The sequence below is a fragment of the Lytechinus pictus genome, chromosome 9 (assembly GCF_037042905.1).
Source record: "Lytechinus pictus isolate F3 Inbred chromosome 9, Lp3.0, whole genome shotgun sequence".
Lineage (NCBI taxonomy): Eukaryota > Metazoa > Echinodermata > Echinoidea > Temnopleuroida > Toxopneustidae > Lytechinus > Lytechinus pictus.
Window position 1 is genome coordinate 1,069,078 of NC_087253.1, and position 26,883 is coordinate 1,095,960.

The window sequence follows — 26,883 nt, forward strand, 5'->3', positions numbered from 1 at the left end:
AGCAAGAAAAGAAACATTAATTTTCTCTCCTACATGTACATGTAGGATTGTCCTGATCAGAATAGTGTTTGCATGGCAATAAGGAAATGTGTTTTATAGTCTGCAATATTTTTCACTACATATAGTGCAGCAAGCCTGGATTATTGTATTATCATCATGGAACACACTAGTTAGCAAACGCATACAAAATTTGATGTTCAATTGGATCCATTAATGGACACATTGTTTGTGGAGAGCTGTTCACAATGTACTCTTAAAATCAAAATAAAGAAAAAATGTTACAAGTCAATCAGTCAGTCACATTTGTAGCACTACATGTACACGTATGAGGATTCTGTTTAGTAATTACCAAGATGAGATGAGGTGTGGACTGGAACCGCACAAAAATAGTCTGGACTTTCCTAATCTTCGACCTTTCATTAATTAATTTCTCAAGAAAATAGTTTGACTATAGGCTATACTTGTCAAGTACGATTTTTAATCTAATACAGGAAATCAATACACTGTATCTTATACATGTACAAGGTTCAATAGGACATGGCTATTTCCGCATTAAGGGAGCAAAACAAACTGAAACAAAAACCAGGTATCTTGGGTAATTGTTTTCTCTCCTTTCCAAATGAACTTTTTCAAGGGAAACAGTAAACAGTAAGTTGATGATAGCATGAAGCTAATGACAGGCTCTATCTATTGATTAGGTCAAACTCCTGACAGCACTGGAAGGAAACGTTTTTGTCGCCTCTGAAAGTAGAGACTCATTGAGGTACGATAGTAAAGGTGGTAGAGCATTGGTCTCGCAATACAATGACCTGGGTGCAATAACCAGTTAGAGCACTAGGAATCTCCAAATAGCAGAGGGATCAGGAATAGAGCACTAGTGCCCTTTGGAAAGGTACATGTATACTTAGCAGGTTCCTCCATAAGGACGTTAAGCTGTCAGTCCCAGGATTACTGCTTACAATGTACTTCCAAGCATTCATTTTTTTAAAACAAAACCAGGAAATAAAAACGACCATCTCCACTAATTTATATCAAGTTTACAATGTAGTATCCTACATAAAGACCATCAAAATAAGACATGAAGAATGGCAGTTTATAGACAATCTTCATGGGCAGGTTCCTATACATGTTTCAACAGAGACAATTATTTGAGGGAATCCACACTAGTAATCATTATAGGACATGCCTGAAGTAGGTTTCACCATTTGCCTGTATCTGAAAGCACTTGAATCTTTTTTTCAAGACTGGGTCCAATGGACACGGTCAGTTTTATGGATTAATTTTAAATTAAATACAGATGTAAGCCTGCAGAATGTACTCTAAATGAGATAAAAATTGATTTTCGGACATACATATGATTGGTGATTACCGGTAAGCTTTCAAAAATTGATTTCAGCTCTTCAGTGAAATATACCTCCTGCAGTGATGTTGACATTAAGTGGAACACACTTGGTGGGACGGTTTCAGATCATTCTACAGCCTAGACTTATTATTATTATTGAGAGCTGGAAAAAGATATGACCCAAAATGTAATGAAAAATCAATATGATTTCAACATAGAAATTCATTATTCTACCTCTGAACGAAGTAACTCATTCTACAATTCAAAATATGAAAAAAGGGAAACCAGGCAAAAATATGTGATCCCTCAGGCAACAACATACATGTACCTGCACCTGCCTAATGCCTAGTAAGAAATTTTCAGAAATAGGAAGATTCTTAAATCCAAAATATTCCAGAAAGAGAAACATGCAGGGTGAAATGACAATTTTTTTCCCCAATACTAAGAGGAACATTTATAGAAAAAAATATACAAAATACACCAAAAAAATGATGACATAGACGGTAGACCATGTGTACATGTACATGTAGTTTGCAATTGAAGGTCAAGTCCACCCCAGAAAAATGCTGATTTGAATAGAGAAAATTCAAACTAGCAGAATGCTTAAAATTTCATCAAAATCGGATGTATAATAAGAAAGTTATGACATTTTAAAATTTTGCTTATTTTTCACAAAACAGTGATAAGCACATTTCAGTAACACGCAAATGAGACAGTCGATGTCCTTCACTCACTATTTCTTTTGTTTTTTGATTGTTTGAATTATAGGCCTACAATATTTTATTTTTTTACAGTTTGACAATAAGGACCAACTTGACTGAACCATATAGTATTAAACAATGCTCATGTTCAGGGAGGAATTAATTGTTGTTTCACTTGACAATGAGAAAATTAGAGTATTTCATATTTTATATACCGTAATAAAATACAAAAGAAGTATTCAGAATGGATGACGTCATCAGTCTCTCCATTTGCATTCTGACCAGGACGTGCATAACTGTTTTGTGAAATTAAGCAAAACTATGAAATGACATAACTTTCTTATTTTACATCCGATTTTGATGAAACTTTCAGCGTTATGCTCGTTGGATTTTTCTCTTTTTACTGAAATCAACTTTTTGTTGGGGTGGACTTGTCCTTTAAATTTGTATTTGATTTGAATCAAAATCTATGCTACAATGAGTACCTTAAGTTAATGGTATACTGGTATTTATCTTAGAAAATAAACATTTAAGAGTTGGTACAAAGTCAAAAAGTTTACCCTTTTTCAGTACTTGGTGTTTTGACTCAATTATATCAACAGTACATCATACAGTCAAATCTTGAAATAGATTGGTCTAAGTTAGGCCTACCCTATTTAGAAATCTACATGTAATCTAGATATATATACTAGAGTCTACATGAATTTTTTTAGACACGAATGATATGAACTTGTCAATGGAAGTGCCCTCTGCAGCCCTGAGATTTAAAAGTAATTCATAGGAAATTCAAGACATTCATTCAAAAGTTTATGTTACCGGTACTAATAAATAGATCTAAATGTAGGGTGTAACACAAAAAAATAACAAAAAAGTCCTGTTTGTCACAGACACAGTGTCACTGTGTCAGCGTCAGTCACACTCATTCACTTTTAATTTAATATCAAATAAAAATATTCAATTGTTAGAAGATTTGAAAATAAGGAAACATATTCATGAATCACAATTGGTTGCAATCATAAAGACAACCTAGCTCATCACTATCTTCTTCGTCATCATTCACCATCATTCACAATCAATATCAAATTCGTGCACAAAGTATTTGAACTCAGCTTACGCTTAGGCCTTAGCCCACACATACCAATGTTAACTCGACTCAGCGGGGAAGCTTCGGCGGTGTACCAGACTTAACTGCCCGTTCACGAGCAGGTGCTTTGGACGTGAAAAGCGGTGCACTCAAACACAACAAAAGACTTCCACTTAATGCTTTAAAACAACCCACACGTCATTCAAACTACTGTGGATGCACAAAGGAAATCATCCGTATCTGCACTTTGGTTGTAATAAACCAACCAATACTCTTAAACAAACATAAATGCAAACAAAAGTGTAAACTTGTGACACATACCTTCCGTCAGGTTCGACTGTAAATCCCGTATGCTATTCGAATCTATGTGCTCTTTAACTGGCATTCTGTGCTTCGCATACATGTAGTAGAGGTATCGCGAGATCAAATTAGATTATGAAAACAACACTTTATGGCGCGCCGAGGCACAGAAAACGATGAATGAAGTCCACACGGAAGTGGGTCAACTTGCTTTGCCAGCGTTGCATTGTTTATGAATAAGTTGGGGATATGGGTGTGGGGGAGGTGGATCGAGGGGAGAGGTGGGGGCGGGGTCCACAAAGACACTTGCGTTGCTGACACATTTTAACGACGTGGTCAGAAAAAGATAATTTGCCTAGTATTAAAGCCAAGTCTGTATCATTTAAATCTTATTCAACGAAACAAACCAGGGAATCAATGCCTAATTAGTTCCTTTTCAATTTCACTTCATGCACGGTTTCAATGGGGGTTTCAGATAGGCCTATCTGATCGTCGCTAGTCAAATAATGATGGGCTATATAATCATGAGCAAAATTCTTAATTCATTTATTATATAGACAGTAGACAATCATGAAAGTAGGTCTATTTCTATTTCATCTCTGAAAAGACCAGTCTTTTGCAGCTCAGTTTAGCATATCGAAATATCCAATTCCTATTATTCTACAAGAAATCGAAAGGCAGTTGGAAATTATTTGAGAAAACCCGGGAGAAAACACATAATATTTCACTTTTATTCAAAATACAGGACAGGAATTTTATGCTTAGAACATAGGGACATGAGAGAAATGGCCTATTGCATGCCATGTTTTCTGAAGGCATGCATGATTCACTTATACTGCACCCACTTTGTCTACATTTCATTTGGTCTCATAATCTTATAGTTCGTCTACTAACCTTCTAACGTTGATGTTCCATTTGCCACTTTGTCTCTTTTCATATTAACAATTAGGCTATTTTGTCTTAGATGACCTGTTTATGAACCAAATTTTCAAAGAACGAGATGATAAACAGGTGACGTGACAAGTACCTGCATGGCATTAGACTTGACCATGTGACGATTGGACTAACAATAATAGCCCACTTTAACCATGTAGATTAGACCAACTGCTTGTAGACCATATGGATAGAAACCATCTGAAATCATTACAATAGTCAATATTCACCACAAGGTTCGGTCGATATAATCATATCAACAAAACTAGGACAAAAGTTGGTCATTTCTACAAATCAGTCGGCTTGAATTATAAAGCTGAGAATGAAATTTAAAACGAATAAGGTTCATTTCGTGTTTTTAAACAGGAGGTGGCGCTAAACATTTATTTACTGATTTACATCACTAACTACTATACCCTGAAGAGTTCAGTGATTTACATGGAGGGAAAACATGAAAGAATGCCGCAACAACATAGGCGGATCCAGGGGAGCATTTCATGAAAGGACTTGTCAGACGTTTTATCCGACAAGTCCCATTTTATCCGACACTTTGTTGCCAAAGTAACAGTGCTTCTTAGCCAATCAACATCAAGGTAAGATGTCAGATCTGACAAGAAGGGAAAAGGAGAGGAGAAAAATAAAGGGGAAACATAAGAGGAGGAAGACGAGTGGATAAGATGAGGGGAAGACTTGGAGAATAATTTAAAAATCTTTCATGTCACTATAAAGTATACATTTTTTGCTCGCGCTTCGCGCTCGCATTGCCTTTGGGGTGATTTATATATGTTTCTCAATATCGAGCTTAAATATCAAATTTTGAAATCAATATACATAACATATTTCAGCTCGGAAATCGAACTTTTATTATTTTGTTTGATTTACAAATTGATTTTAAAAAAGTGCTCTGTAAAAATTTATGTTTTATCTTCTAAATATTAACTTTTTCTGCTCGCGCTTCGCGCTCGCAAACTTTTTGATTTGTCAGGTACCTATTATTTTCCTGTATTCCATAAAGTTCTCAAATATCCCTATTCAGGTCAAAGTGTCAAAACATAACAGCTAGCGCTGCGATTTTGATTGGTGATTTGATATGTATATATATCTCAAAATTACTTCTATCCCCATTTCATGAGAGTTTATCAAAAATTTCGGCTCGCGATTTGCGCTCGCATTGATTGTTGAAAATAATTATATTAACTCATGCATCTTATTCATAATTACAAAAGTGCTTTAAATGTCCAGTTTTCACAGGCAACAATAAATATGAGAATAACACATGTGATGTTGACTGTGCAAATATTGGTAAAATGATAGCAAATACTTTTCCTATAAAAAAAATTGAATGGAAACATCCTGAATGTGTTTATTCTTTTGAATTTAGAAATGTTGAGACAAACAGAATTTTAAAACATCTTACTCACCTTGACAAAAGCAGTAAGATGGATATTCTAGGCCTAGATACAAAATTATTAAATATCGCAGCACCATACATATGTGATTCTCTAACCCTAATCTACAATAGAAGTTTATCTTCTGGCGAAATACCCGACGACTGGAAAATAGCACGAACAACCCCGGTTTATAAAGGCAAGTGTTCAAAGAAAGATAAAAATAATTATAGGCCTATTTCTGTTGTTAGCCATGTTGCTAAGATTATCGAAAAAGAGGTTCAATCCCAACTATTGAAATACTTAAATGAAAATGACATGATCAATGTCGACCAATCAGCCTTTTTACCTAATCACTCTACCTCAACTAGTCTACATCGCATACTTGATGATTTCTATGAAGCCATAAATGAGAGTGAAAAAGTAGCTGCTTGCTTCTTAGATATTTCCAAATGCTTTGATTGCATCGATTATGATTTACTGATTTATAAATTAGAGAAGTATGGAATACGTAGGAATCAGCTTAAATGGTTTCAGAGTTATATTGCTAATAGAAAGCAAACTGTACAACATTCAATGTAAACGATCACAGATGAGGAACCTCACAGTAGGTATTCCTCAGGGTACTGCCCTTGGCCCCACCCTTTTCCTTATCTTTATTAATGATATTTCGGAATATGTTACAAATGGTTCATGCAATATATTCGCTGATGATGTGGTTGTTTATGTTAGTGGAAAAGATAATACCGATGCAAATACAAAATTACAGGCAAACATGGTTGAAATCAATAAATGGTATGTTAATAACAGACTTCGAATTAATAAAGATAAAACTAAGGTGATGCTATTAAAATCAAAATCCTTAAATGAACTTAACATTTATATTGAAGGGCACAAGATTGAGCAAGTCAATAACATGAAATATCTTGGACTCATGATTGATGATAAGTTGAAATGGAATGCTCACACTAATATTCTATGTAAATATGTCGCATACAAAGTCCATATTCTTGCCAAACTTAGTAAATTTGTTAACTCTAACTTAATGAACATATTGTATAAATCCACAATTCAACCATGCTATGATTATGCATGTTATGTATGGGGTAATTGCCCAGAAGTTTACAAAAATAAATTATTGAGAACACAGAAAAGAGCAGCATAATGCACAAATAGTCACGAAAAACTTTGATTATGAGAAATACAATGGAACTAAACTAATGACGGACTTGTCGTGGCCAAACATTGAACAAAGATGCAACTACTTTCTTGCAACACTTTTGTACAAATGCATTAATGGCACTGCTCCTGGACGATTAATGTAATGAAATTGAGACGTATTGTGACCGCCATGGATTTAACACCAGAAACGCTGATTCTTTAAATGTAATAATATCTAAACCTAAGTTAGAATTATTCAAACAGTCATTTAAATATGCTGGTGCTAAAATATGGAACGAGCTTCCACCCAGTCTCCAAAATGCAACATCACTCGATAATTTTAAATTTAAATACAAGAAATTAATTCTAAAACCATAATGTGCAATTCATATGTACTATGTACATTACCTGATAGTTTGAATTGTTTAATGAAAGAAATTGTAACCCAAACCCCGATATATATGCAGTCTCATGTTCATTTTACATATACCATTTTGTTCAAATACACTTCGATCCAAACATTGTTGTTTTTTTTTTTTATAGTACCTATATCTTTGTCGTAATTCGTTACAATTTATTATGTATCATTTTTTTTTTATAATTCAGTTTGCTTCATAAATACATGAAACACAATTTCTTATGTATTCTCATACTTTTATGTAAATTGTACCACTTTTTTTAATTTCTATCTCTTATCAGGGTTCAACTTCTGAATATTTTTTATTATCCTGATTTTTATCGATTTTTATATAGTTCTGTAACCATTAATTCATACACTTTGTCTCTGAATTGTGTACTTTAATTCGTTGTTAAATACTATAGTTAATTACATTTACTTTATATCTTTGTATAACATATTGTAAATTTTCTTGTATTGCATTGTATCACTTTAAGCACAATTTTTTAAATATTACTTTGATTTTTATCTCATCTTAAATATATTATTGATTTACATGTATTTATGTTTTTAATGTCAGGACCATGATGTTAAACAGTTTTTTAACTGATCTTGTCATCCTGAATAAATATATTTGAATAAATAAATAAATAAATAATAAATTAACAGATTTCGCGCTCTCATTGGGCTTATTAGATTAATAAATAAGATATTAATTCAATAATCAAATTGTCCCTTTTTTTCAGAATGGAATATCGACAAGTTTCATCTCCCGCTCAGGAAGAGAAATAGGAAGATAGTCATCATTTGCATATGATGACATAATGTTCTTAGAATGTCCCTGTCCTACGTCAAAACTCAAAGTAATTATAATGAATCATATCAGATCTTTTTTTTAAACTGTGATTCATATCCACCTCACAATTTTGTTACTAAGAAGGAAATACAGAGCTTAAATTGACAATTTTTTCAGATCGGAATATCAAATATTTTAAGCTCGCGCTTCGCGCTCGCTTTATTGATTTTCATGATGAAAAAGGTGTTTAGAATGCCCAGATTCTAGGTCGGAATCTGAAACAAGCGCACGCATGTTTATTCAGATACGCAGCTTGTTCTCTATTTAAATCATTATGAGCCTATATAAACAGGGTCAGATCAGAATATCAAAAATTTCTGCTCACGCTTTGCGCTTGCATTATTAATATAGGAAGATACCAAATTATACCCATTTTTTTTTCATCATATTTACAAATTATGAAGAGAGTGTCCCGTTTTTAGGTTTGAAATCTCAATTTTGTCCGCTCGCATCAATTGTTTGGTTACATACTTGTACCGTTCATAATTACAAAAAGTGCATAGAACGTTAGGCCGGAACGTCAAAAAAATTCATCTTATTATTTTTTATGCGATACGCAATATCGAGCCCCCTCAAATGTTTTTGCTCATTACGCCACTGGGACAACCCCTTCAAAGAAACAAACAAAAATCAACTTTGAGCGGCCGATCGGGGAAAATGTGGGTTAAAAAAAATGTCGGGCCCCCCTATTGGCGGAGGCTGGATCCGCCCCTGCAACAACAACTAAATTTACAAAAAAGGCAGGAACTGCGCCACAGAGGACTGATATATATATATATGTAGGGTTGGCCCATAATCCATGATTTTCTTTGCCAAGTAATCCAAATTGTTAATAAGACAAAGAAAAGCAAAACAGAGAAAGGAGATGAGTATCGAACAGTCTATGAAATAAACCGGACATCTCATGAAAAAAAAATCGGAAAATACTTTGCATCTAAAATGTTTAATAATTTTACCCAAATCAATGAATTTAGAGCAGTAATTTTGTTTATGCCTAAAAATTCAGTTATTTTCAAATTTCACAAACTTGTGAGACAGAAGAAGAATACAAAAGGAATTGACCCTTCATAAACGTGATAAGGTCAATTATAAAATTGTTTTTGGTAAATCCTTGTATCAATGTGCATCAACACTAAGCAATAAATACGGTTAAATAATTGTTAAAAAACATATTGACAACTTTTTCCAAACATTGTATGAACATTCATAATGTCGCAAAAAGTGCGAAATGTTAAATAGAATATTTAAAAGGGCACCAAAACAATTATTTTTCTATCATTCTTTTCGCTAGAAGGTTATCATGAAATATAATAGCTACAATATTTTTTTTTTTACTATTTTTTTAAATATATCATTACATTTCGCCCGCCGCCAGCGGTCTCTTGGCATAATCATAAATGTTTTGCAATTCAGGGGGGAGGGGGGGGGGGGACAATCATCAGTAATACGGGTCTAAATATGAAATAGCAGATTTTGAATGACTGAATCTACGGGACCTTAAGTGATTACAAAAAAATGACACAATTTCTGGGGGGGGGGGGGTCTTCTTTTTTTTTGGTATAAACCCTTTCTTGGTCTATGTGGGACCTTCCTTAAATAATATGTCCAGAGCTGTTTTTATTTTATGATATTAAACGTTGTAATTCTTTTCTGACTTAAGAAGTTCATGAAGTGCAAAATGGTGTGTCGGGCTCAGAAGTACAAAAGGTTACTTATCTCATGGAATGGCCCGTATCTGTATTCTGAAAGCTAGTGGAAATAACACGGTTTTGGAAGGGGTGGGGGTTGACCCACGGAATTCAAAACTCGGTATACTTAATACTATGATAGGAAGACGGATGACAAGAAAAAAAAAAAACCTGGTGAAAATGATTGGGTGGGTGGTGTTGGAAATGAGATGAAAAAACCACGCATTTAATGAAAAATGAACCAGTAAATTATGCATTCAGCGCTGACAAAACCGGTCAATATCGCAGCCAACCTCAAGACTATAGAATCTGGATGTAAATAAGAATCGACTAAACTGTAAAATAAAAACTACTGTTTCGTTGTGATTTGTGAAAGAGCGCCATCTTGTTGCAAAACATGAGAAGTAACTCGTGTTATTCACTGCTGCTGCTCTTTGATCATGTAGAAAATAATGATTTTACCCACCACTGTTTTGTTATTATCTAGAACGCATAAGGAATATTGTTAAGTAATCTGTACATCTCTCGATTGATCAACTTATTTGTTAGTTCACATCACAACATATAAACAAGAAAGAGACAGGGATGGGGTAAAAATGTTTTTTTCTTTCGCTTTAATGACTGATGACGCCACCCACCAGCTATTTCTTTTGTATTATATTATATAAAATGTGAAATATTATTCTCTTATCATTATCCTGTGAAACAAAGTTTTGTCCCTCCCTGAACATGTAGGATTACCAATGTTCAATATTTTATGGTTCAGTCAAGTTGGTCCTTATTGTCACATAGTTAAAAATTGAAATATTGTTTAATTCAAACAATAAAAAAAATAATGAGGGACATCATTGACTTTCTCATTTGCATGTCAATGATTTGTGCATAATTGTTTTGTAAAAAATAAGCGAAAATTTAAAATGCAACTTCATTTTACATCCGACTTTAATGAAATTTTCATTGTGCTTCTTTGATTTTTCTCTATTTATTCAAATCAATATTTTTTCTGGGGGTGGATTTGACCTTTGATGTACAGTCAACCTTTTCATATTGACTCATTGGTGTAAGATGAAATGGGTGTAACTTTCAAGGTTATTATTGGAAATGGGCCAAATGGCAATTAGACCAAAAGTTTAAAAAACTAGTTGTAGAGGAGGAACCAGAATGAGACCATGCCATGCGGACTAGACCAAACTGATAGTATAACAAGCAGGTGTCGAACGGAGTGGCTTTGTCATTCATTATCATCTTTTTTTTTGTCTCCTTCTTTCCCTGCCCCTGTTCTATTAATAATTTTATTTTTATTAGTTTCTTTTATTCACCACCCTGCCATTATTTCTTTCTTGCTCTCTCTTACACACATTCCCTCTTTATTTTTTTTAAATCCATGCCCTATCCCTTCATCATAATTCACTCCCCCTCTCTCACTTATTTTGTTCCATGCAGTCTATGTTCTTCATAACTCATGCTCTTTTACTGACCTCTCTCCTAGTCTAACACACTCTCTTTCCCCCTCTTTGCTCCATTATTACCATCTCATTTGTGTCGCATCTTTATCACTCACGCTCTTTTGCTACTCTCTCTTTTCCCCCGTCGATTTCTCTCACTCTCTCTCCTACTATTATATCCCATCTTCACCAATAAAGCTATTTTACTGCTCTCTCTCCTTTCTCCCTTTCGACACACCAAATACATTTCATTAAGAATTATGTAATTGTCAATTATTTTTTAAAGACTTTAATATATAAACTCTGAAATATATATCTTGGACATTAAAATCTGAATGACATCAACTTTTGTGAGTCAAATTTCATATTAGATAAAAGGAGCTCTTAGAATCCTGTACAATAAACTTGAACTTACATTTTATTTGTATCACTGGTTACACTAAGTGATCAATGCAGAAAATAAACTATGATCAATTATTTGGCTTTGTGTATAAGGGCCCTGTTGTATAAAAGTTACATTATGATAATTTTGAAATGCAATGGTAACTTGAATTAAATCCTTGATTTTCATTTACTTTTGATCAGCGTTACCATTGGATGGCAAAGTTATGATAAAAGTAACTTTTATGCAACAGGCCCAGGACCCTTATATCATCTTGTTTTTTTTTCTCCACTTGATTTACTTTGCTTGCAGTAAATACTGGAAAATTTACCATTACAGGTGACTCCAAATGATGTTCAATCAGTTACATGCTTAGAAATCCTATCTCTTCAGAATGATTACAAGCAATTTGATATCAATAACAAAATATTTCATCAGGCATTTTAATTGCCATTACTTAAATATTGTCAGGTGGGGGAGATGTGAAGGATTTCATAACATGTGAAAATTGATTTCACAAAAGATTGATTTTGATGCCAATTTATTCATTCAAGGTGATTTGAAAACATTTGCATAATGTTAAATATATAAATGAAAGACTTGCAGTAAAATTTATCTCTTTATCTACATTATATACATTAAAAGGACGGCAGTTAGAATGATACAAAGGGTTATATAACCTTATTCATACACTTATCTTTCTAAAATTTTGCTGTGAAGATTATATGCTAATGAGCAAGCTAGAGACAACCAGCTATATGAAAGATCAATGCCCATTATCACATAGGTTTGCAATTGATTGCAAAATTTCAAAAGAATAATGCCGACTATTTACTGGTCAGTCTTTTGAGCAAAAGTGCAGATACAAAATTGCTCTTGATTAGCCAATGCTTGTTTTGCCATCTATCTCTACTTTCATCTTACATAGCCAAGGGAAGCATTTCAGGAAATAAATGGTTTTCATCATTTGCTATGAGCTACTGCAAACATTTCACTTGATTGGGTCAGATCAAAAGTTTTTTAATGAATATCACTGACAATATATTTCATTAAACACTTCCCTGGTGTGAACCATAGAGACACAGATTTATATCAATTTCCTTTTTGTAAAATAAATACAGGCCACTTCGCATTGACACATTTCTAGCCATAAAATTGGCAATGCTTCGGAGACGTTTTATAAATACAAATTTATTTTCCACTATAGAGGAATCCTACAAACTGTCCTGTAAATAACATGACCATCATAAATTCTCATGAGCTTGAATCCATCATAAACATATTTGTGGGTAATTTGGTGAACGACTTTGGTTTTAATGACTGCTCTTATTTACTTCTGAGCTGATAGAATTGTTTTATCAATATATCCCTGTTTTCTGACAAATGCTATTATACATAAATCATGCAATACAATCTATGAGAAGGCAATGACCCTTGTAGCTTCTAGCATCTTATGAACAGCATCAATGTATCCAAACTCTGTGTTTTTCATTCGTTCATGACCTTCTTCAGAGCAAAGGTCACTGACCATGTGGTAGAGGTCAGCGTGGAACTGAGAGCCTTCAGCGAATGCTTCAGAGAACTCTTCATCGTACTCCCCCATCTTTAGTTTTGATGTCTGCTTCTTGCTGGTTAATAAGACTTGCCATTCCTCCTGAAACACAAAAATATAAAATAGGGTCAGCATCAACAAGGATGAAATAATTATTCATTTTTATATCCATATTATTTGAATCATCACTGACTTCTGCTTGGAAACAGGGAAACATTATACACGAACAGTCGTGTAAGTGGTTTCACTGACAAATTCACTCTCGACCAATCAGGTCGTAGGAGTTTGGTAGCTTTTAACAGTATCAGTGAAAATCAATGATAGATTCCTCCATGAAATGCTTCTAAGGTTTCACAGCATGTAGGAATGCTTTCAAGGTATAAGAGTTCAGTACAATAGGTCACCCAATTTCATTACATTCATTTGAAAATCTCAATAAAACCCAATCTGATTTTGATCTATCATTGCATCCAAGAAAATGATACAAATGGAATAGATACATGGATGGCGGAAGATGGCATCACAATCTTCTCTAAATTATATCCTGACTTACATGAAATGAACAGGAAATGTTCCTATCCTGGAATATTTGATTTGTGTAAAAAGTGGCATTCAAGATTTTCATCTCTTTTCATCCCCCATCACTTAAAAAAAAAAAAATGTGTGATTAAAACTTAATTAAAAAAAATCTGTTCAAAAGTTCTCATTGCTGACACAGCAAATACTAATCTACATCATGAATGGAGTTGCAAAAGGGAAATGCTACGAAGTAGGTTCATATGACCACTAAATATGAAGGACTTTTTCAAAATCATTTGTCTCCACTTTTTGCTTCATGTTTAGAAAATCTCAAAATATCATGGCTTGAGTAGACATTATTATGAAGTGAAGCAAAAGTAGAAAATAATGGAGATTGACGTAAATAGGAATTGATACATGTAACCTTGTGGCATTGCTCAATAAACTTGATTTACTATAAAATTGTGAGTTTTGCTATGCATTGTTCAAATAAGAAAACTATACCTAAACTATGAAATACATTAGTGTTGTATCAAAACAAGTATGTGCATTGATGAATATTCACAATTCGTGCATGATTATTGAGGAAACAAGTGTGTATATATATTCATGTGGTGCAGTGTATCATTTCACTCATAATATGACTTTAATAAGTGCTGTGTGTGTTGTTCTGTTAAACAAAATCATATTGCTGTGTACACTGAACACATGATGGTGAGGACAGATCAAATGATATCAATAAGAATGGGGTAACTTGGAACTAGCTAGTCAAATTCAATATTTGCTTCATGCAATACCAGTCTTAAGATATCACACAATTTCAACAGGAACAAAAGCATGAAGCTTTTAGATAATGAAATTTTAATCTTGTACACATGCTTAAAAAAGGTGAGTGAATAACTATGTTACATTTATTGGAAGAAACCCTGAAAAATTAACTGAGAGAGAAAGATGCATGTTCTGCACTTGTATTGTTGTGGAACTAGTATTATTAATGAGAAATTGAAAATATTAAATAAATGTTAAATACAGAGTCATTTTATCAAATTTCTCTAGACATCAAAATACATCAAAACATCAATGTCCATTCATTATTCTTAATTTCTAAGGAAAGTAAATAATTTTGATCATGAATACATAAAGATAAAGTTGTAGTCAAGATTCAACATAATCACTAGATATTGTAAACAAAAAATTGAACCATACATAAAAAAAAAAATTGATTAAAACTTTTTGTCACAATCCTAGTGTCTTTATTCAAACCTCGTTCACATAGTGTAGGGAAACTGTCAATGTCCGCAAAAATAAATGCAAATTGAGCTGTATATCACAACACATGGCCGAATACCTGCTTTTATCTACTGCAGGTTAACTTTTTTTGTTGCTTACTAAACTGGTAGATTGGTGTTAATTGCCAGGTCAAAGCATATAGCTTTTTAGGTATATCTAAAAATAGAATGTTTTTAGCAAATCAGCAAATTAATATTCTCTTAAAGGCCCTAAAAATCCTCATCAGTAAACCCCTGCATCATGTGTGAACGAGGTCTTTTGAGTCCTGTGAGCACTGCACACGTGTGAAATGGTCTAGTCAATACCTTGCTCTTTGTATGCAACACAATGGATATAAAAATAGGGTTTGGGAACAAAATGAAATAGTGGTTAGGACAATGACTGATAATGGAAAACTTTCAAGCAATGCAATAACTGGTTTAGCTTACATGTACATTTTTTATCATTCAAGGTGGGGGGGGGGGGTAGAGGGAGTTGGTGCATACAACCATACAGGTTGCATACTGTGAATTGAACAAATGTAACATTACACATAATATTGAAGCAAAACACAAATGCATGTATATATATATATATCATAACATTGTTTGGTTGCAAAAACAATTATGCAAGTGTTAACATCAATCATTTTTTAAAACAAGCATATCATGATGAATATTAGTTTTGGATCAATGCACATATTGAGGCAAATTTGCACACAATGTTGATTTAATAAAACATGATGATGCAAAATGTAAGGTAAGGATTCAATTGTGTTGGGGTTTATCTTTTATGGCAAAGCGGGCATGGTATAGTGGCAGTCAGCATTCTTTGACAGTAATTTACACATGACTTTACACTCAGAGACAGAATAATGGCTCACTGGACTATTTCTTTTGTTATGGCAGTTGAGCGTAGAGCAGAGTGCAAAGTTGTAAACTATTTACAAAGAACGCTGACTGAATCTGTTTTCTATAAGTTACAACATGCATGGGTAAGTCAAAAATATGAAAACAAATTACTTGGGGTCGAACAAAAAACATTTTTTTTAAACAGTTATTTTAACTGGAATGCACATGCTTTTGAATAAAAACAATTTAATATGATAAAATATTAATGTGAGATGCAAATGATTGATCTTGAATTAGAGCCATGCTTACTAGATAGAATCAATCTTACAATCAATTTCATAACATCACTTGAAGGCATTTTTATAATCTTATTTCAATGATATATTTACAGCTGTTCTCCATCTTTTGTTGTTATCAATTATTAAGCAACTGATGAAAATATCCTACAGGATATCTAGTATACTAAATATTCAGATTTTCTTGTTAAGGTTCTTTTTGGTGTCATTTTTTATGGTGAAATAATGACTTGATAATCTTTATATTGAATAAATTAACTTACATCTTTGACTGGTTCTGGGACGAGTTTCTCACATCCAAGTAGAATAATCTTGTCCGGTGATGTCTCTGCGTTCCATTTACTCCATGAGTAAGCAAAATGAGATGCAGTCAATGCCATCTGATCATAGGCAGCTCCTTCTGTCTGTTCGTCCTACAGTCAATAAATACAAAATACAGGTCAACATAATTCTGACATATAAGGCCATCTTTTTGGTATGTTTCATCCCCCCATATACAAAACATGTGTTCTTTACATCATGTAAGTTGAACAGATTGTTCCACTACCAAGAGATTAAACTTTGGGGGTGTTGCAAGAAAATATTTGCAATCCAGTGAAATATTCTGCTGACAAGCACATTTTTTAGTACACTGAAATGCCTGAATGCGACTACAGACAAATATTCAGACTGAATAAAGCTATTTTTGGACACAGCTCGAACATAGGGGCATGTGAGAATCAAACGGAGCATTTCTTGAAACAAATAGCCAGTGATTTTCACTATTTGTTATAAGCTCCTGAAATCTTTGTATCTGATTGGCTGAGAGCCTGATTTGTACATGCTATTTGTTTTAAGAAATGCTGCCCTGTTATCAAACCTGTACTGTGACTTTTCACTCAATCCTAGCATCTGTATGTTTTAGTGCAAACTTGTCAGTGAATATCACTATTTATTTCAGGTATTCTTGTTCATAAACCATTTACTGTTGTTATCGTCTCACCTTATCACAAACGCTAACATATTTCTTGGAGTCTTCTTCTGGGAAGACATTAACGCCAGCTTTCTTCATGGTTTCTATCAGTTGAGGTGGTTCCATCCATTTGTTTGAGATAGATTCTAGCTCTGGTTTAGGGTCAGACTCACCAGCTTGTCGGAAACAACATAGGTGATCCTAAAAAAAATGAGAAAAATTGTTTTGTGTTATTTCAAACTGCTATTAAACATGTATCGTTATTATGAATCCAGAAAACAGTGTTATGGATTGTGCTAAAGTTGGTCAAACAACATCAATGGACAATGCAAAATGTAAAGCTCACCACAAAGATAGTGGCGACTGTCCAAAGAAATGTAAAAATATACCCTTATAATTTTTAATAAGAGTCCAAGATAGTTAACAAAATAATTCCCTAAAGTTGAATCCCATCGGGGCAAGGGGCTCATTTCCTAAAGAGTTACAGGTATGGTAACAATCATTGAAACTTTGATTGTAATTGCCTGCTACCATTGTGGCTGCCATTATGGTAAAGTTACCACACAGTGTACCATTGTCGCTGCCATTATGGTAAAGTTACCACACAGTGTACCATTGTGGCTGCCATTATGGTAAAGTTACCACACAGCGTACCATTGTGGCTGCCATTATGGTAAAGTTACCACACAGTGTACCATTGTGGCTGCCATTATGGTAAAGTTACCACACAGTGTAGTCATTTTTATGAAACAGGGGCCCAAGAAGTAGGAACATTTTATTCTTCCTGAATGTAATTTGTAAAATGCAATTTGGAAGAGAAGGATGAGGAATATAAGCCCCTATTTTCATACCTTGATCTCTATCTCAACCTCTAGTATGGCTGCTATGATGGTAAAGCGTGCATGATTGACACCAAGAGGAAACAGCTCCCATGATTGGAAGGGCATATTGATGTGTTTATCCTGTATACAGGCTAGAGGACCAAACTTGATTGTCTTGAAGGATAGTAACCTCTCCTCTGAAGAAAAAATAACAATGAAATGAATTTGATTGGCATGCGGATGATAAACTTTATTATAGTACTTTGATGGAAATAATTCTATATTTTGAACTTTTAAATAAAGTTAAAATTCAATTTAAAGTTTATTTACTATCCTCCTCTGAAAACAAATAATAAAAGCAAAATAAATTTAATTGAAATGTGAAAAGTAGTTAACTTTTTTTCTGTTTGAACAAACATATGGAGTGTTTTCTATAACCCTAATTAAAATTAATATTTAAAACTAAGATCAATATACATGTTGCACTTTTTCCATTCAGATCAAAATAATAGAGAATCTGTTTGACTGAGCACATGATAAAAAGTGATGCTTAAATATGTTTAGTGTAAATAATGAACAGCTTTATGAACTGGTCCCGGGATGGGAGAGCCTGTAAAGGGTAAAGGATATTTACCCTGTTCATACTTGACATCATGGAAACCATCAAGTCTCCATTGTTTACCTTCATCCCACCAATATACCATCTGAGGTTCTTCAGAAAATAATACATTATCTGGTAACCTGTTAAGAGTAATAGGAATATGAAATATGGAACAGTACTTTTAACAGTGATGCCACTCAGGATCCTACATTCAAATACTATGAATTACTTTGAATGTCATATTTAAACAAACAAATGAATTTTACGCTCTCCCTCAATCAATTAAATAATCAATATATTTTACCTTTGGGGGTTTTCAGGGATTAAGTCAAAGAACATTTTTTCCATTAATCACAAACTTGGGAAATAGCAAAGAGGAACTATTAGCCCGGCTCTATGTCAATTGAACCAATTGAAGAAATCCAACAATAACTGAATTTTCAATGAAAACAGGTAGAATTTTATTAGATTTTCAGTGTTTAAAAAAAACAGGCATCAGCTCTACTGGACATATGCAACTTACTTGACAGTAACACCAAGAGGAGGGGCACCCAAGGCTTCTGTTGCTGCTGCAGCCTTTGGGTCCATGGTCTGTCCCATCGTCATTGTACCAGATAGTGATGCACCAAGCTTCACACCATCAGATCCATATGGGTATCGCTTCAGCTCATTGGGTGTATCTGAAAGGAACAAATACAAGACAGGAATAGCCAATGTCTCTAATTTATTTTAATTGCTTTAAGTTCAAATTTGATTGCACTGAAGAACAAGGAATAAATTTGAGAATTAACTCAATGGCCTGAATTCACAAAGGTGGTTTTTAAAACCAACTGTTGAACCCATGGTTTATGTAGATTTCTTGTATAAATTATGCTTATTTACCGCGTATATTAAAAAGTGTCCAATGCTGATGCACGCTTTTGTCGCAGTACACCAAATTGACGCCTGTTGCCATGGTTAAGTACGCTATTTTATTCACGAGTCCACTGTTGGAAAAATATACTCATTAATTCAAAACAGTGGACTCATGAATAAGATAGCGTGGATAACTATGGCAACAGGCGTCAACTTGGCGCGCATCAGCACTGGACATCTTTTAATATACGCTGTAAATAAGCGTAATTTATACAGGAAATCTGCATAAACCATGGGTTCAACCGTTGGTTAATAAAAAACACCTTTGTGAATTCGGGCTAATAAATTTGAATGGAAAAGGGTGCAACTGATGAATTTGAATGTACTGGAGATTTGTTCAAAAACAGCAAAAATTGTAGCAAGCGTTAACCATAGATCCACTCATATATCGAGGAGCAACATTTCATAACCATAACAATTCTATCTTGATTACATATAGTAGGAAGATAAAAGGCATAAAATGGGTCATTTGGAAGCCTTTATATGACTTAAAGCTGAATTGCAATTAATTATGAGGTTCTTGCTATCAATGACTTACCTTGTGTCATTATCCAGCTCTTGACAATCTTTGGCTGAGGAGGCATGGTCAAAAGGTCAAAGTGTATGACCCCTCCCAAAACCTGGTAAGCACGAAGGTCAACAGTATCCTCATCTTCAAGCTCATAGTCCTCCTCTTCCTCTTCATACTCTTCTTCATCTTGTTCTCCTTCTTCCCCAGCTGGGGTTTTAGAAGGCTCTGGTTCCTTGGCTGGGGTTGCTGGTGTGGTCTCTTGGACTTCTTCTTTCTCCTCTCCTGCCACAGACTCTGTCACCTCTCCCTCCTTGTCTTCACCTTCTCCTTCCTCCCCCTCAGTCTTCTCTCCCTCACCCTCTGGGGGCTGCGGTTCTTCTACTGGCTCTTCTTCCGGTGGAGGGGGGTAGTAACGCACCCTCTTAAGTTTGAAGGTGCGGCAACGATGAGAGAAATGATCGTATGTAGTATGGATCACCCGGATAGCGATGTCGGAGAGGGCAAGTTGCTTTGGGAGCTCAAAGGAGAAGTCTTGATCCTCAAAGGCATAGCTCTTGAATCTGTAGATAGGTGGAAAACATAACTTCCATTAAAACTGAGTGTAAGGACTGCTCAAGGGAGAAAAAAAAATGAAATCTTAAAATTAAACAAAATTTCTTAACTATTTTTTTTCTTGACAATATCTCCTGGCAATTTAAATTGGAGAGAGCTACCAATCAATACCATACAATTTTATTCATATGTTCCATTTTTTAAAATTCAAAATGATCTCGCACATACCTTGGATTCTTAACAAGGTTTCCCCATATCATAAGAACTATATCCTTGTTGCCTTTGATGAACTGAAGATTACCCGTCTCTGAGTCAGCACAGTTTGATGCATCCTGAGGCAAAATAGAAGAAAAACCAAACCTTGTGTTAGAATTAAGTTAAGTCACAATTAGAAAAACAAGAACTTTTTTATAACTAAAACCTACTTAGGGCATATTTTCAGAAAAAGAATTAAGATATATTAGCATGGATATGTCTGGTAAGGCTTTACAGAGAAGAAGAGCGAAGATATCAGCGATAAAGTGATGAGATGGCATGGCGAATGAATGGCCGGACACTTGGCAGTACGGACAGATGAACATTGAAAGTAGGGTTATTACAACAATGTCCATATGCCAGTACTACCAAGTACCAAGCAAGATGGTCATCTTCTTCATTAGTCTTCCTTTGAATGAACCCGCAAGAGAAGAGAAAGTCAGCTTCCACCAAGTTAATTACCTTCCTGCTTGTTAACTTTATACACCAATACATCGTTCAGTAACACTGAGCAAAAATCAAAGCATATGAAACAGAAAAGAGAGGAATGTTCATAGAAATAGAATTTAGTGTAGCGATCAGATGTAAGAAACAGCATGCAAAAAGAGATGCTGTTTTATCAACAGAGGATTTCATGAAACATAAGTCGGTGCTTTACAATGACAAGTTTGCTCTGTCTGAGCCAATAAGGATTTAATTACCTTGTACCAAAGTCAGTGAAAATGACTGTTTCATGGAATGCTCTAAAGGTAGACAGAGTTGATCAGACACTTGCATTTAAGCTTGTAATGATTTATACCTGATTGGCATTGTGGCTAATTTTTTAATACTTTTTTTTAAACTCTCTTGCATGGAAACCGATTAAGGGCCACTTAACAAAGATTATGATAGAATAAGTATTAATGGAACTTCATTACAAGACATACCAGGTAACATGTGATTTTACTGCAAAATTAATTCCTTGTGAAATGTCCAGAGATGCATCTGGGCACCTTTAACTGGAAGCTTGTTTGATTTTACAAGAACAAAATCATGATTGATTGTATTGACCAAAATGTAAAATCAATCATGAATTAAATCAATTTCAAGATCAGCCATTCAGCTTTGTGTTACCAGGATCACATTATTAGAAAATTAGATATGTCTCGACAGGCAAAAAAATAATAATAATAATAAATCTTTCTTTTGTACTTTCAACTCTACTCTGCTTATGACAATTCAATGAAAATTAGTTTAAGTTGCAATGAAAACAGATTAATAAAGCCAATATAATATAACAAAAGCCAGTGCCAAGGTGTGAATTCAGGCCATGTACCCATAATGAAATGAACTACATGAGCTTTAGTGCAATATTTGGTGCATTTTTCCATAAATAGAAGTACATATACATCATCAAGCTATGATATGAATAATTGAAACCTTTGCTGGGGTCTCTATATTGTGTAGAACGGATATAATTTAGCAAGTTAATGTATTAAGCGGGGAATGAACCAAACTTCTACACAAAGCGACATATTATCATCACCATTGTGAGAACTGGTAAGAGCTAACTGCCCTTGTTCCGCTTGGTTTACAAACCTACAAATACCTGATACAGTTTGGGAAATATTAGACCAGTTTTCTTTGCATATGGTATGGTATTTTCCAAGCTGTATAATGTACATGTATGCTTTACAACTTCTGCAAGAACTTTAATGGGTTAATGCAAGTAAACATTTTACAGAAAAGGTTAGTATTATCTACTATAAATAGGGGTATACACAAAGTTAATTCCCAGTACTTAGTCCTATTTTCAAATATGGTGTGACATATCACACCAATTATGCTAATAAATGCACATTATATGCCTCATCAAAAAGAAAGACAAAAAAAAAAAAACCTGTACAAAGCTAATCCATGACATAATTCATTATTATTTCATAAATTGTGTTAGACGTCACAAGCTTGCCTGTACAACACTAGACAATTTTTTTGGACCAAAGTTTTAAATGAATCTGATTTAACCAGAATTGATCCATTTTTGTTCAGGAAAAAAGGTATCCTACAACTAAATATGTTAATCTGTTATGCCACAAAGCTTTCTGATCAAACCTTTAATGATACAAGTTCAATAACAGGTTAAATGCACACCCACAGCCTAAACCATGTCCATAATACCTTTCATAGAAGATATTCTACAGTGCCCACACACAATGACTTGTTAGTTGTTTATATTGTCATGAATATAGCTTTATCAAGATAAGCACAGATTTTTTTTTTTTTAAGAATGCAGGTTTATAATAGCATACAATATTGCACACCTAAGCAAAATGTGTTCAAATAAAATAAACTTGACATTTAAGTGCAATGATAATACATTGCAATGACCCTATAGAGCAGTCAAAGTGATCTTGCCATATTTTTTTAATCACAGAATGTTTAGTTGCATATCAATGCCATTAATCTTCTGAGAAGCACCTTTTATCAGCTAAAGAGGCTCATTAATCACAACCAGCGAAAGTACGCTGGTATTGAATGGCTACAATGTAGAATGCAGAACAACAAATGTATAAAAGAAAGCCATCTGATTGCACACAATCCAGCACAGCCACACATTGCTTGCATAGCAGAGATACTTGGCTGATGTTAATTACAATGACAGACTACAATCCCTAGAGAATGGAATGTTTTATCTGACAACCAAAGGTCATGGACTGTTATGTAATAATTCATTTATCAGATGGCTATCTGTACAATACAAGGTTCAATATAATCAAAGCACTAATCTTCTATGCTTCTCTCTGAGGGTGCTGCAAGAAAATATTTGCAATAAACTGCAAATTCCTACTGTAACTTTACAATTGATAAATCACTCCTTGTTGCAAGATCAGCAATCATTGACTTGAAAAGTCCTTTGATTGTACATTTCTTGCAATGTCCCATACATTATTGTTTAATTACATTACATACATTGCTTCTACTTTATAAACATCTTTGTAATATACAGACAGTCTATGTTCACAACAGCCTCTCTGTAGCAGACGCCTGTCTATAGAAACCACTAAAACTTTTGATGAAAAACAGCTTTTGGCAGATCTTTCGGACCTGAATAAATATATTCCAATAAATGAATAAATTATGTGGACATGAACCATTCTAGAGAAGTCAACTGTGTGTAAAGGTAACATTTAGCATTTGGGTGATTACTATGGACAGGTTTCACTGTATTTCATTGCCCCTTAAGCCCATCTCACACTATGCGATCCGGTGCACTGCGATTTTTCAAGAAATCATATTTTGCATTAAATATGAGAGTTCCAAGAAGTAAAATTATTTTATTAAAAGTTTGGCATATTGTTAGAAAAAATAAAATCATATTTTTACTTTGGTCGGAGTAAAGTCCAAATCGGCTTCAAGTCACAGCCGATGATGATGTCATTACGATTTGGAATTGAATTTGTTTTTATTCATTCAGGGAGGGTCTAACTGGACTGAATTTTCGATTTCAGTAGTCCTACCACTATTTTGAATTCTGATCTGTAATATTTTATTAGTTGGAATATCCATATCAAATGTTATCAAAATTAATTTGAAATTCGGATCGCAACAAATCGCATAGTGTGAGACGGGCTTAAAATACATGAAAGAAGTGTTTATATGACATACCTTTAACAGAAGTACGGTTGATTCGTCAAGTTTTGCATGTAGGATATTCTGGAGTTCGATAATGGTTTCTTCATATCTTTTCTCTGTGATTTCATCAAGCTGTTCTTCTGGTGTATCTTCAAGGAGGAACTCGAGCTCATGAATCAGCTGCAAATAAAACCATGCAGAAATAAACTTATTTTCAAAGGCTACTTTTTCATAGACGACTGCTGCCTATATGTATATCTGCAAACATTTGACAAGGCTGCAGAGTTTGAGTTCTTCAGTTCCACAGGGCTGGTCCAGCATGAGCAAAGGCTTGATCGCCCCAGGATTTTTTTAGATAGTGGAATATGTATTAGACTTGAATGCTATGATCGCAGTGTGCATACAGGATGATAGTAGTATATATATAAGTTGATATTATTATTATTGATATTGATCAGTTGAGAAGCACACTTCACTATTTGTGAACCCCCCCCCCCCCCCCGATCACCACTCATGCATGAAGTCATATGTAACGAACAGCTTTATGATGGTGATGATACTACAGAACTTGATACCTTCCTATTCAATATTGTCAATATTGTTCAGATAGCAGTTTTTAGAAAAGTGCATTTTTTCATGAAATGCACAAATTGACTTACCCTGAGTGTTTGATTACTTTCTTTCAGGACGGAGTTGATATCATTTCTATTTGCATCATCTTTCCATAGGTTGATGTATGTATTGATCTCTGCAGGGATGGTTGGATCTGGGCTCCCATCACAAAGCATGTAACGATCCCACTGGATATGGAAACATTCAGAGACTTTAAAAAACATCTTTTTATTTAGTCATCACACTATCCAAAGGCTGAAATACTGGCATACAGGCACACATATTTCACTTGTCTCATATTCTTACAATTACACATTGCCACTTACAGCACAAGTTGGATATGAGTAGTTCGGTACTGCATTTAAGCTAAAGTTTCCTGGTGGTTTATTTTTGAATTGTGCTAATTTCCCCATTTTTGCCAATAATGAATTTCCAACCAATCGTAAAAATCAATTGAAGGAGTGGAAAAAAATATGAAAATACCTAAATGACGCAATATTACATTAAGCATTAACTGCTCAATGCATGGTTCTCGCTTCGGAGTGATTCCGCTCTGGATAATAAACTAAATCTTGAAAGATATTTAATTCAGTGACCTGCTCTTTTGGCAACAATTTTAGATTTTCCACAACCCTAGAATTACATAAGGGGTTTTCCCCATGAAGAAAGGGGCCTAAATAAGTTGTATCAATTCTACAATGTTGCCATACTATCCTTTTATTCAAAGTTATTTGCTTCATATTCACACATGCTTTTCATTCCCGTTCACTGCAAGAATATATTAAAAGCCCTTCAAAAATCAAATACATATACATATCCCTTTATTTTGTTTAAAATGTGCGGCCTACTTCAGGGAATCGTAGAGACGCCACTAAGTCAGCATCGTCATCGACTTGATGAATCCATATTCTCTTCTCATTTCTTAAGCTCACTTCATGAGGAATTTCCTACATCATTGCAAATCTTGAGAAGTGGCTCCTCTGTGAGCCCCGGCTTATGCCTCTCTTATGACAGAAACAAAACCCAATTATCCAATTGGCCTCCCCAACAGCGCCAGTATTCTGCGCCTGTATCCCCCTCCTCCGTACCACGAAACTTCTCACGCACGTTCTTACGAGAATCGTGACAGAGCCAGAGCGATGACGGCAGCGTGAGCCATCGCTGACTTAATTCACTGCAGAACAAAAACCTATTATCCAATATCCTAAACGACAGGAGCCTTGCAACGCCTTATGACATCGCTGGTGATGATAGAATGACAGGAAGCTCAGTCATAGTGACTCTACCAAACACTAATCAAGGATTTCCGTTCAGATTCAACCCTTACATTGCTATATCCAAGTCTCTTCAAATAACTTCCATCCTTCCCTGTGGCTTTATGTTACATCACATCCAAGAAAAATGTTCCCTACAGGTTACTCCTAACCTACTAAATTTTTAGATTTTCCCCATTTTTATTATCTTGTCATCCCGTCTTGAAGAACAGCTTATACATGTGTAGACTGTAGCTGACTGAGGAAACGAAAGTTGTGTTGGGATGCAAGCCAAAAAGGCATCTCAGTGGAATAGATCAAACCGTGTATTTTCCAATTCTGACGCCCACACTTCCTTCCAGCATGTGATGTGACACAGGCGCTTGACCTTTTTTGATCGAACGCTCCTCGCCACCGAAAGTGAGCCACCGTAAAACAGAACAGGCCATGCACAGGGATGCATTGTGGCTGAAACTTTGCCCATAAAGGCATTCAACTTCAAGGAGAAAATGTGGTTTTAGGAAGCATGCATGAAGTGGCACACTTGAGCCATTGAATGTAAACCATGAAGAGAATACTTTCCTTTTTCATTTCCTCATCAGTCCAATGAGCAACATTAACAAGATACTTTCTGC

The 26,883-nt window shown here is 34.5% G+C and overlaps 1 protein-coding gene across 3 annotated transcripts in view; it reads right to left on the reverse strand.

Moving 5' to 3' along the window:
* Nucleotides 1–11,568: 11,568 nt before the first annotated feature.
* Nucleotides 11,569–26,883, reverse strand: part of LOC129268465 (dynein axonemal intermediate chain 7-like) — a 34,594-nt gene continuing 19,279 nt past the window's right edge. For all 3 annotated transcript variants that reach the window (XM_064104444.1, XM_054906017.2, XM_054906018.2), the window contains 10 exons: nucleotides 25,043–25,183; nucleotides 24,417–24,563; nucleotides 20,745–20,848; nucleotides 19,992–20,524; nucleotides 19,062–19,218; nucleotides 18,572–18,678; nucleotides 17,968–18,134; nucleotides 17,147–17,317; nucleotides 16,428–16,577; nucleotides 11,569–13,331 (listed from right to left, as the gene is read on the reverse strand). In XM_064104444.1, coding sequence (XP_063960514.1) covers nucleotides 13,092–13,331; nucleotides 16,428–16,577; nucleotides 17,147–17,317; nucleotides 17,968–18,134; nucleotides 18,572–18,678; nucleotides 19,062–19,218; nucleotides 19,992–20,524; nucleotides 20,745–20,848; nucleotides 24,417–24,563; nucleotides 25,043–25,183 — 1,917 coding nt within the window. In that variant the 3' untranslated portion in view covers nucleotides 11,569–13,091. The remainder of the gene's footprint in view (nucleotides 13,332–16,427; nucleotides 16,578–17,146; nucleotides 17,318–17,967; nucleotides 18,135–18,571; nucleotides 18,679–19,061; nucleotides 19,219–19,991; nucleotides 20,525–20,744; nucleotides 20,849–24,416; nucleotides 24,564–25,042; nucleotides 25,184–26,883) is intronic.